This window comes from Chenopodium quinoa, unplaced genomic scaffold (genome assembly GCF_001683475.1).
Source record: "Chenopodium quinoa cultivar QQ74 unplaced genomic scaffold, ASM168347v1, whole genome shotgun sequence".
Classification (NCBI taxonomy): Eukaryota; Viridiplantae; Streptophyta; class Magnoliopsida; order Caryophyllales; family Amaranthaceae; genus Chenopodium; species Chenopodium quinoa.
In genome coordinates, this window is record NW_018745651.1 from 457,026 (window position 1) to 469,555 (window position 12,530).

Consider the following 12,530-nt stretch of genomic DNA (forward strand, 5'->3'; position numbering starts at 1 on the left):
ATACAAGATATTTGGGGTTACAGTAGCGCAGCAAATAACATCTGACTAAATAACTGTGTAAATGTTTAACCCAGCTCATTATAATTACCGGAAAATAGGTTTAATCAGTCATCTTTGAAGAGGTGTTTCAGCAAATTGGGATAAAGCCTGTAACAAATTCAAGATATTTTATCACACAGCATCCAATTGCATTGTCATATTAAGCACAAAGGTTCACAATAAACAAACCCATCACTTGAAGAGAAATGTACTTGGAAGAATTTTAAATGCTACAATTTGATTGATAAAATATTACATGAATTTGGCATGACAAAGATCAACCAACGACTTAATTATCGCACACATTACATAAACTTGGCATGATATAGAACAGCACGGGTCATTTCTTGAGGTGCGGGAAACAAGCATCAACGGCATGCTTAGGATGCTTTGCTTCAGCGTGCTCACGGCATTTTACCTCTGAAGTGGTGCATATGAATGTCTGCATACAAACCTTGCACTGCATCCATCATTCAAAAGTTAAAATTCCAGTACAAATAGTGGTAAAGTACTTTAAAGTTTAAAGAAGAATTCAGCACTAGAGTCCTCCCAAGTTTGATGATGCAACAGAGACAATAATTTATATTACTACGTATTTTGTTATAGAGGTACAAAACTAAACAATCAAGAGTGTTTCATGGTAATGAAAGGCCACATAAAGTTGCATTCTTTCAAGTGCCACAAGGCCCACAATAAACAAATCAGCATTAGCCACCTTCTAGCATCATCAATCACAACGATAAGATAAAGGTGTGAGCTCAATAGTAGTTGGGAATAGAAATCCAGCGCAGATTACAATTGACTTGAGATCATGAAACATCTTCACCACAAGGATTTTGGCACTATGGTTTTGGGACAAAGAGCAGCATACAGAAAAGCCAAAGAAAGATGGATAACTAATAGAGTTTTCAAATTTAACTTCAAGCAAAATATTCTGTAGCTACATCAGTATTTATCAGTATTGTTAGATTTGTAACACTACAAAGAGAAATCACAAAATGAAGAGCTGTAGGTAAGGCAATAAATCAAATGAAGATAACAAACACCCCAGCATATTTGTTTATAACAAGCTAAACAAAATTCATTATCAACCTTTAATATAGACTATAATGCAAACCAAATATGTTCATTGAAACCAGGGATCACAAGCATTTAAGATCCCATATGTAATAAATTTACAGTATGTTTGAATAGATTATAAGATTTACAACAACTTACATCAAAGTGCAGATTATAACAAGATCAGCAGGATCATTTCTTGCCTAGGACTCCAGGAGCTCCTCTAACAATAGACAATATAACACTTGCTTCTAAAGGAGACCATAACTTTAGAATTGCAAAGTAATGGAAACTTGCATGGTAATTGGTTGTTTATCAATGTGGAACCAGCTACAAGAAATTTGGTACATGACAAGCACAACAAATACAGCATCTCTCTGTTTCTCATGTTCAAAAATTATTCCTAACATTCGTGAAAGTCCATGAAAAAAAGTCCTAATTTAGTTTCAATTAGTAAGTACGTGTACTCAAGTAAATTGTCACAGTCTGACAAGGTATAAGGCACTAGGCAGTAATCTTCACAGGAAAAAAATAACAAAAAGTAGTAGGTTTCTAAGTCTTAACTACTGAAACAATGTTGCGGGGGATCGCTTGACAACAAGTATGATAACTAGGGATTATCAAGCACACAATTAGGGGTCAAAGTACACCAGATCATATAGGATCTTCAGATAGCAAACACAAAGCAGCTTATTAATTTTGTTCAACGTCGATATCCAAGCTATTGCAAAAGCTATATTAGTCCAATCACACAAAATTCGATGTATATAAAACTATGATTCGACAAATTCAACATTAATAGCAATTAGATTCCACAATTGCAGCATTTGCAGAAACATATAGTTTCAAACCACACAATTTCAGTATATATAACTATATATCCTAGTTCCCATATAAATAATTGAACCGCTTGAAAACTAAGCAACATCCTTAAAGTATCACAAAAATAAAATCAAACACAAAAGGCAGTTAAAAACAAACAATTTAAAAGTAAGAGATATTGGTAATGCAAAGAGCATAATTACCTGAATAGTCATGGCTTTTTTATTCGCATCCAGTTGGCTTCCTGCAGATCAAACCAAACCAAACCAAACCAAACCAAACCAAACCATCAACAAAAATTCCATGAAACCTCAGCTTGATTACACAATTAAATGCAAATTTGAGACAAAATTCTCGCGTAGCAGATTCAGAAAGAAATAATTAGGCCGATTTTTTCATTAATTATTCAAGAAGAATTTTGTCGATTTCCCGAGAAATTGACCCGAAAAAAAGAAAAAAGAAGAAGAAAGGACCTTTGGCAGCTTTGTTCTTCTCCAAGTTTCTCTCGCGAGCAGTCTTGGATTTCTGGGCGTTGCCTCCTCCCATGATTTCACAGTTCAAAGATGCAAACCCTAATTTTGGAGAATTTGGTACAAGGAGAAAGGGGGGTTGGGGGATCAGGAAATATAGAACAAAATCTAAAAACAAAAGGAAGTGGGAGAAATAAGGTGGGCAAAAAAAGAGAATTTAGTGCAAGTGTGCAACCCTACCAAGTTGAATTTTACAATTGTACAATAATTCTACTACGGAGTATATAGTAGATACTAGGGGTGAGCATGGGACGGGTACCCATACTGTTAACACTATCGGTTCGGGTACCCGATAACCAATAACACTAAAAATGATATCCATTACCCGAACCAATAAGTTTGGGTACCCGAATTTTCGGTTCGGTTATCGGGTACCCAATATGATATCCAATAATAAAAATTTAGAGTTTATAATATAGTTATTATGATATCGTTCAACACTAATTAACAATAATACTACATGATCATGACCAAATTACTAATAATTACTAATTATTTAAATCATGAAGTGATTATGAAGTAAAGTAATAGTTTAGATTTTGGATAAATAGATTTAAGTAGGAAAAAAAAAATTGCTTATCGGAACGGATCGGGTAACCGTTAATTTTAAAATGATACCCGATAACCGTACCCGATAACAAATTATCGGATTGGGTACCCGAACCGTTATGGTTATCGGAACGGGTACCCTAATTTTCGGTTCGGTTACGGTTCGGATTTTCGGGTTTTCGGTTTTTCGGATAATTTTGCTCAACCCTAGTAGATACGCGTCTTCCACTTGCCGACGGCCCACCGTCCTATCTAACACCTACTAGTCTACTATCACTCTGCAACCTAATTAATTATACAAACGATTAATCAAATTGGTATAAAACTTAACATTACTTCCGTTCTTTGTGACAATTTGACAAAGTTGTCAATTGTGACGAATGTGTATAAAACTTGATTCACAAATAAGTGTAGTAGTGTGTTATATTTACTTGTAGGAGGGAGAGTGTAATGTCGCGTGTTAACAGTTAGATAGATAATAAAATTGGTTTTTATTAACTCTGTATTAGAAAATATATAGATAAGCAGTACGTCGTTTTATTTACTTGTCCATTGATTGTCTAATACTCATTTGACATTATTTTATGCAAGTGTGACCCAATACAAGAAAATAAATATATACACACGGAATAAAAAAGTGTAATTGTCCAAGTAATAATAGTTGAACCGTGAATGTGTCAAAAAATCATTACAAATGTATTGAAATTGAAGGAGTATGATACAATATCATATTTAATTTCTTAACTAATCTGTGCCCAGGCGATGCCCTAGGTTGCTAGTTTGTACTTCTATAATTTGATAATTATGTTCGACTATTTATAGTTAGTGTGTGGTTGAGGTATTGTTTTGGGTGTAATTTTTTTTTTTTCTACCTTATATGTATTTAGTTTCTAATCTTGTGAAAATTAAATTAGTTATATAACCTCTAATTTACTTAACATATGAAAAGAAATATATAATGTTAATTATGTGAAATTTATAACATTAATCAAAGTTAGTTGAGATGGTAAATGTATGACTTCAGCTTACGTTGCGCATATACTTTGGATAGTGACTTGGCATTGTGCATATCTTCATATATATTGAAGAGTGCCACGTGGCATCTTTCATTTGAAAAAAACGCCTTTTAATAAATAGTATATATTATTGGAGCTTTTTATCATAGGTGTAAATATTTTTTTTTCTTTTTACCAAATGGGCTAGAAATGAGTGTACACAATTCTCTCATATCTTGGGAAAAAAGTGGTTAGGAACTTAGGAATCTTAATATTTAAGAGGTAGAAAAAGAGAGTAATGTAAAATGTATTAATGGTCATCGCAAGTTCTAGAATTTATAATGGTGGCCTAATGGGCACTGTCTGTTGCAGTAGTTAGTTAACTCCACTTCGGGAAAGTCTCTGGTCTATTTTACCTTTTGCCTCTACTCTTTTTTGTTTTCTTTTAATTTCCCTTTTGTTTAATAGTAGAAAATAAAAAAAAAATCTTTTATATAATTTAAGTGTTGTTTTTTCAACTTTCATTCACAACACTCCAAATTCCCATCCTTGCAATTATAGTATTTTTATTTTTATTTTTTTTATTTTCTTGAAAAAATAACCAATACCACCCTTTTTTTCATAACTACCGATATCACTCAATTAAAATCTAGCCCTCCTTTCCTCAAAAAAAAAAAAATTAAATAAATAAAAATTCTAGCCCTTCTTTTTTTTTTTTTTTTTACTAAAATAACCAATAACCACCCTTTTTATTCATAACTACCCAAATCACTTAATTAAATAAAATAATCAATAACCATCCTTTAATAACTTACACTTCTATTTTTTTTTCCCCTTAAACATACATACTATATATATCCCGTGCATGAGCATGGGTACACTCTAATAAAATAAAAAATAAAAAATAAAAAAAGTGACAAATTGACAATTGACATGCGTCTAATCGAAGCCTCTTTTTGGGTTGGAAAATAGACTAATTTCACCGACATCTTGCCTCTTGGATCCTTATTCCTCAGCCCATAGAGAAGGTAGTGGCTACTGAGCTGTAGAGTGAAATGGGCTGAACTTAATCACGGTTTTGTGATCATCAATAATTCATGGATAAGTTTAATGATATTTTACAATTGTTTTTTTCTATGTATTTGGGAAAGAAATATTAGCTTTTAGCCTTTTATTGAGTTAAACCAAATTTCTTGAAAAAAAAAAAACAGAGTTAAACCAAATTTGCATAAGTTTGTAGGCTTTGGGAGAAAGAATTTACACATCTATCATCTAAATTAATAACTGTATTACCCAATTAAAATTAACGCATTATAAGTTATATGCATCATTAATTTTCTCACCTTTAAACGATAGATAGATTTCGTACTAGTACTATCAAACAAGATAAACATCTGTTACTTTAAGTGAAATATTGAAAACAACGCTAGGTGGAAGAGTTCACATTAATTCAAGACCAAAGATTTAAAGAGGTTTGTCTAAATTGAGGATTAAAGGGTCATGTTGGATTTTTGAACATTTATACTCATACCTAACTTATAAACTCATTCATATATTAGAACAACTCGATCACATATTTTAGTAAAATATAGCTGGATTCAACTTAAACTCAACTCAATTTCAAGTTGATCAAACAATTGGGCATGAACTTCATTATTTAGCTCCTAATAGGCAACTAAAAGTTTGACATAGTCTCATGGTGTATTAATGTATTGATATATTGTTGATTGTCACAACAAAAAATGATGCAAATGATTTTCGATTCCATATTCTTAAATATTGTCATCTCAAGAATTTATCAACCAGACTAATTGACACTGACTATTGTTTTCCTTTTTCATTATGCTAAACAAAGAACATTAGTGACCCAATTAAGGAGGTTTACTCCACCAATGCCGTCAACTAATGTTATTATCAAATGAAACATACTGACACCCGTCAGTTAGGTACCTGATACCCGATACCTTAACTGCTGCTTACTCCGCTGCATCCTTTTTATTTTCTATTGTTCCTCTCGGCCAGCCTCTCTCTTTCATAAATCTCAACTTGTCCCTACAATTTCATTCGGCCACAATTTCTTTTGGGAAAACTTGATTAAATAAATCCATAACAAATTGCATCCGTCACCAATAAATAGTCACATATACTATTTTACGAATACAATATTAATACGGAGTACCTGGTTATTATTACCGACAATGGGATTATTTTTTCCAAAGAGTATAATTATTGTTGTAAACTAACAGTAATATAGTAATCCTTAATATGTTTCTCCTCCATCACATCAAATTAAAGTAAGATTATAAGGAGATAAAGGTATATGCTCTTCTCTTCCCTCCCCTTTTTATCTTATTCCTCAATTTCAGAAAAACTGCAGAAACTTTTGATTCAAACTCTCTTCTTAACTCCATTATATGATCCATGGAAATTTTTTCTGAACTTATTCTTACAATTTCTCTTTCTCTGATCTTCGCCTCTTTCTTCATCAAGCTTGTGTCAATGCAAACAAACAACACCGACGACAACGACAACGATAACAATAACGATAAATTAACAGAGGAAGCACAAATGATCGACAAATTCCAATACACACCCTTCAAAGAAGAGGTGATCAAGTTTGAAGAATGCCCAAATGAAGGTAAATCTTCAGTAGAATTGTATAATGTAGTAGGGGTAAATAAGGAAGATTGTAATTTTCAAGATGTTGAGGTTGTTGATAGTAATAAAGAGGGTAAAACAGAGGGTAATGATGATGATGACGACGACAACGACGAAGAAAACACGAGATTTGGATCAGAAGAAGAAAATGGAGGAGAGAGAAAATTGTGTGAAATTGAGATTGAAAGTGAGGAGGAAGAAAGAGAGGAAAGAGAAATTGGGATAATGGATGATTGGGAGGAAATTGGAAGAAAGGATTTTGAAGAGCTTCTTGGGAATAAAGCAGGGTTTTACAATGTTGAGGTCGATTATGAAAATTGAGATCAAAATTTGAAATTAATTGTAGAGAATGTTACAATATTGTGGATTTGATTGTATTTGTATAAAATTTAATTGAATGAATAAATATTTAGATTTTAGGGATTGCCATTAATTGTACTTTTGATATGGAATAATAAAATTCTTTTGATTCAATTTGTTGCAGGTTTACTATTTTGTGTTTGTATTTCTCATCAATGCACAAGTAATTTTCTTTATTTTATTTCTTTTTTGGGTGTGTAAATTTGTCTTTTGCTTTTAATGGAGGATGACCAAATTAGTTGCTTTGGCAATTCTGCAAGTTGTTACAACTTACAAGCTATTGATGAAACGATTTGAATTCAATTGTGCATATGCATGAATGACATATGATCAAGTTCCCAAAAAAAAAAAATATATGACGTGACAAGTCGCTTAAAAGAGTCACAACTTGTCACTAAATTGAAATGGTATACGACTACACGAGTATACAAAAAAGCATTTAAGAGGCTAAAAAAGCACAATATAATGGTTTAGGTGGCTAAAAAACATCACATACAATGGTTAAGTGATTATATTTTTTTTTCTCAAATTGTAAAGACTTTATCGGGAGTGAAGGAAAAAGGATAAGGGAATCTTCAGCTCTTCACCCCCAAAGAGTCACTAGTGAGATTTAATCCCTTAGTCTTTAAGTCAAATTCTTACTTCTATGTCAAATCTTGCTTGGATGGATCAGAGGAAAATAGGGTGTAGACGTGTAGGAGTAGCTTAAATCGATTGGTTTATAAAAAATAATGTTAAGATTTTGCTTTGTTTTAGTTTATTTTTTCGTATTTGTAACACTACATACAACACATCTTATTTTATGATGTAAGGAAAAAATATAAATCACACTAATTGTTGAATGAATTATCCATAACATCTAAACGTGTGTTTAGTTTAAAGGCATAATAACAATTACCATTAATTCAGAGTAATAGTTACCCTTATTTGTTACCTATCAAAAACTTGAGGTAACAAATACCCTTATCCATTGATGGTATATGCACGTCTAACTTAAAAATCAAATCCCGTCTACATCATTGTCTTAGATGACCACGTGACTTAACAACGATTCACGAAAACAGGACTTTGTATTTCCAAAGGAATAACATATGAATCAAATTTCGTTTACATTATTGTCAATTGCCATGATATAGCATAACCTCAAAACAAGACTAGGCAATTCCAAATTTAGGACCAAGTAAAAACAAATAATGATAAAAACAAAGATAGCTAAAAACAATGAAAACAAAAAAATTTGGACCAATAAAGCAGAGAAAAATCACCTGAAGAGAAGAAAAGAGAAAGAATGATGAAGAATGAAGCAGAGAAGTGAAACAAAAATACCCTTTTACCCATTTCAAAATTCAAGTATTTCAGAGAAATTAAAGCCTCAATAACAATTATAAGTGATTGATTATCCAAATGTAAGAGAACAAAAAAGCTGCCATAGTTTTCTGACCTTATCTTTTAGTAATATATTCAAAAGGAAAAATGAAATAGGGGTAGCTTAGAGAAATAGGATAAAATATAGGACAGCTGAATATTTGTAGAAGCTAAGGTTTGAAATTCAAAAGACAAAGAAGAAAAAGGAGAGAGAAGAGTAAAAGGGAAGGTTGAGAGTGGTGGAGACATTGTGGGATTTGTGGGTGGTAGAAAATAAGATGAAAGGAAGGAGCAAACAATGCGGGAAAATAGAGAGAGAGAAGAAGAAAAGCAAGAATTATTTGTAATATTAAGTGATGATAGTAATGATGAACTTCATCAGGCCTTGTTTAGTTCACCTTATTTTTACTTATTTCAAAAAAAATAAGTTCAGATCAGATCAAATCAGAAAAAATAAGTTCAAATCAAATCAGATCAGAAAAAATAAGTTCAAATCAGAACATCGTTTTGTGTGCGGTTTTTTATCGCTAAATATTCTTAATTTCGTAATGAAAAAAATTGTGAAAATTACATATTAATAAACTACACATTATTACGAATCTAACAAGATCCCACTTGATATATTTTTTCCTTATAGATTATCGTACACTTAAGGTCGAAGTTTGGTCAAATCAGACAATCAGATCAGATCAGATCAGCAAAAATAAGGTGAACCAAACAAGGCCTTAGTGCCCATTTTCTTCTCCTTTTTCTGGTTTCTCCTTTTTCTTTTCTTCCTCTTCAAAGTCTTCATCTTTGGTATTAAGTAACTATAGAGGTGTAGATTATGATATTTGGTGATGCTTAAGGGATGACACGTGGGTACATAATTTTGCATCATATACGTCTTAGTTGAAACGAGTATAATTGATTTAATGGGCGGGTATAGTTATTAAAAGTCATATTCTACTAGTCATGAGTAAATGAGTAATGCAGAGTACGTGGGTAGTGAATTTAAAATCATATTTACTCTCGTATTCTTTCGTTTGCTCTATATCCATTTGTTTGGGGGTGAGATTACCCCAGCCACGTGGCCCAATGGCTGAGCGACACGTGGCACCTTGCCATTGGTCAACAGGGCTCCAATCCCCTGCTGACACGTGTCCTAGGAACCCTAAATGAGGAACCAATGCTCCCCACTATAAATAGTGGGAGTACCCTCATTAATGGGCAGAGGCAATGGGCATTCAATACAATCATAAACACATTTACACCAAACCCGAGAAATCTTAATTGCGAAATTCTCCCATTACGCGAGAAGTAATTACTCTTTTACGCACTTTCTTCCTCCCATACATCACTGACTTGATCGTTGGAGGCAGAGCTCCACCAAACCGGAGTCTTCGTGGTTTTGCAGGTACAGGCGGTCGAAGGGCATTCTTGGAATTGTAACTCTCCCGCAGGACACATCAAAAAACCCCGAAACATTTGGCGCCGTCTGTGGGGAGAGTACTTCTGAGATGGCTTCTAACCCTGTACCACCGGATCAGGACAGGCGGCCATCGGCTGAGCCTGAGGTCCAGATGGACCATGAAAGCGGTGATGATTACGAAATTGACACTTATGTGGCCCCAGACGGGTCCTTCAGAACAAAGCACACTCGTTCCAGGGATAAGAAGGAGTGGGATAACATCCAAGTTGCTCCAAGCAACCTAGCCGGCAACACGGTTGGGGCTGCCCAGGCGGCGGAGGATTCTGCTCCCGTTACTAGGAACGAACTCATGACCTTCATGTATAGTTTCAAGGGCGAGATCCAGTACCTCATTCGGTCAGCTACTCCCAAGAAGAGTCAGCCGGCCAAGAAGCCTTCTTCTAGCAAGAAGGCTATTAAAGACCGGGTCCCTACCCCTCATCCAAAGCCGAAGGAGGGGGAGGGCTTTAAGTTCGATCAAAACCGGCTCCGCTTTCCACAAGCGGAGCTTAGAAAACCCATCCGGCACTTGCAGCCGGATGGTTCAAAAAAGATATTTTTAGACACCCGGACGTTTCTCCAAGAAAAGAGAAGTCTGGCGTCTGCGTCGGCTTCAACGTCGACCTTTCCAGACAGTTTCCGTGACACCTCTAACAGGCGTACGGGAACAAGTCTAGGGAGTCAGACAGGCAAACCATCAGCCCGGTCTGGACCCAAAGTGATCCAACCTGGTCTGTTCGGTTCGCCGAATGGGCTGGGTGGATCCCCTTTTACCCAAACGGATCCGTTTGGCAGAAATATGCAGCAGCTGTTCCAGCTCATGGACTGGCAGCAGCGCTTGCTGAATTTGGGAGAACAGCCCTCGGCGTTCTCCCCTGAGATAACCCAGGCGGCACAGCCGGCCAAGATCAAAAACGTGTTGGTAGGGGCCTATGATGGTACCTCCAACCCAGAAGATCATTTAATGGCTTATTCCAACCTCATGTACCTACAGAGGTTGGATGATGTCGTCTGGTGCCGATGCTTCCCGGCTACCCTGAAGGGCATTGCCCAACGGTGGTTTGGTAACTTACCAGCCGGCTGCATCAACAACTTCAAGACCTTGGCGTACTTGTTTACGTCAAACTTCTCAATGAACATCCCGGCTAAAAAGACAAGTCTCGATCTGGGGGCAATACAGCAGGGTGACAGAGAAGGGCTCCGGTCGTATGTCAGGCGGTTCAATCTAATGAGAATTCAGATTCAAGGGCTGTCTGACGAAGTTGCTTACACAAACTTCTTTAAGGGTCTGAAGGATGGGTCAACCTTCAAGTTTGACCTCGTCCGGAAAAGGGTAGCCACCCTCCAAGAGGCGTTGATGGAAGCTGAAGCCTACATATAGGCGACGGAGCTTTGTGCTGTAAAGCAGCCGTCGAATTTCAAAAAATCTGACAGAAGAGACACCCGGCAACAACAACAACAGCCGGCTAAGAAGGAAGAAAAGAAGAGAAAAGAGGTCTGGGCGGCTGACCGATCTGGTCAGCCGGCTCAGAAGCTCAGACGGAAATCTGAACCGTACGTTCCCAAGTACGAGTTCACAAAGGACTGCTCCTCCATCCTCATGGAGATCAAGGACCGGATGTCTCTCAACAAGCCGGCTGTGATGAAAAGCCCCATAGGCAGCCGGGACAAAAGCAAATACTGCCAGTATCATGAGGATATTGGCCATGACACTAATGGCTGCTATAGCCTCAGGCGGCTATTAGACCGTCTGGCTGATGAAGGGGCTCTAAAGTCTTATCTGCCCAAAGCCAAGGGCAACACCCAGGCCAAGAAAGGGCAGGCGGCAAAAGCTGTTCTTGCCAATTCAGAAACGGATGAAGAGACAATCTTCACAATCGCAGGCGGCTTTGCCTGAGGGGGTCCCACCATCCGGGGCACCAAAGATAACATCAGGAAGTTGGTTAACTCAGTTGAGGAGACCCAGGCGTCGAAAGACATCTTTCCTGAGGTCCTTATTTCTGAAAAGGACCGGGGCAAGGTCAGACGGCCTCACGATGACCCCATAGTCATCGAATGCAAGGTTGCCAATCAGAGAGTCGGCCGGATCTTAATAGATACCGGGAGCTCGTCTGATCTAATCAGTTATCAGTGCTTGACCAAGCTCAAGTACAAATCCAGTAGCATGCACCAGGCGCCCCACCCGCTTGTTGGTTTTGGGGGAGGTGTAGTGCATCCGGTAGGGAGCATAGATCTTCCCATCCGGCTGGGTGAAAAGGGGGAAGGACGCCACATAGTGATTAAATTCGTAGTTATAGAAGAGTTTGCCGCCTACAACATGATTTTTGGCCGGCCGACCCTCAATGAGTCCAAAGCTGTCATTGTTCCTTCTCCCATGGTTGTTAAATTTGAAAAGGATGATGGTACAGTCGGTTCCCTTAAAGGGGACCAGAGGACGGCTAGGGAGTGTTATCTCTCTGACGTTAGACCTACTATGGGGGCAGCCGGAGACGGCAACCCCATAGACCTTGATAACTACGATACAGCAGTCCCGGCTCCAAGGGCAGCCGGTAAGAAAAGGAAGGCGGGCCCGACGGATCCCGTCAAACAAGAAAAATAGCAATCACTAGCCGGGGAAAGGTCAGATGATCAACGACCTCAGCCGGCTGATGACTGCATTGATGTCGTCCTCGACGACAGCCGTCCTGACAGAACTATCAAGGT

General features: G+C 36.9%; 2 protein-coding genes across 2 annotated transcripts; one reads left to right on the forward strand and one right to left on the reverse strand.

Annotated features, from left to right (window-relative positions):
- Positions 1 to 141: 141 nt before the first annotated feature.
- Positions 142 to 2,623, reverse strand: LOC110717069 (uncharacterized protein At2g23090-like). Its single transcript, XM_021895708.1, has 3 exons — positions 2,394 to 2,623; positions 2,124 to 2,164; positions 142 to 499 (listed from the first exon to the last, which is right to left on the reverse strand). The coding sequence occupies exons 1-3, from the start codon at positions 2,464 to 2,466 to the stop codon at positions 380 to 382; spliced, it is 234 nt and encodes a 77-aa protein (XP_021751400.1). The 5' UTR covers positions 2,467 to 2,623; the 3' UTR covers positions 142 to 379.
- Positions 2,624 to 6,068: 3,445 nt separating this feature from the next.
- Positions 6,069 to 7,126, forward strand: LOC110717094 (gem-associated protein 2-like). The gene is made up of 2 exons (XM_021895740.1): positions 6,069 to 6,310; positions 6,485 to 7,126. The coding sequence occupies exon 2, from the start codon at positions 6,494 to 6,496 to the stop codon at positions 6,971 to 6,973; it is 480 nt and encodes a 159-aa protein (XP_021751432.1). The 5' UTR covers positions 6,069 to 6,310; positions 6,485 to 6,493; the 3' UTR covers positions 6,974 to 7,126.
- Positions 7,127 to 12,530: the final 5,404 nt, after the last annotated feature.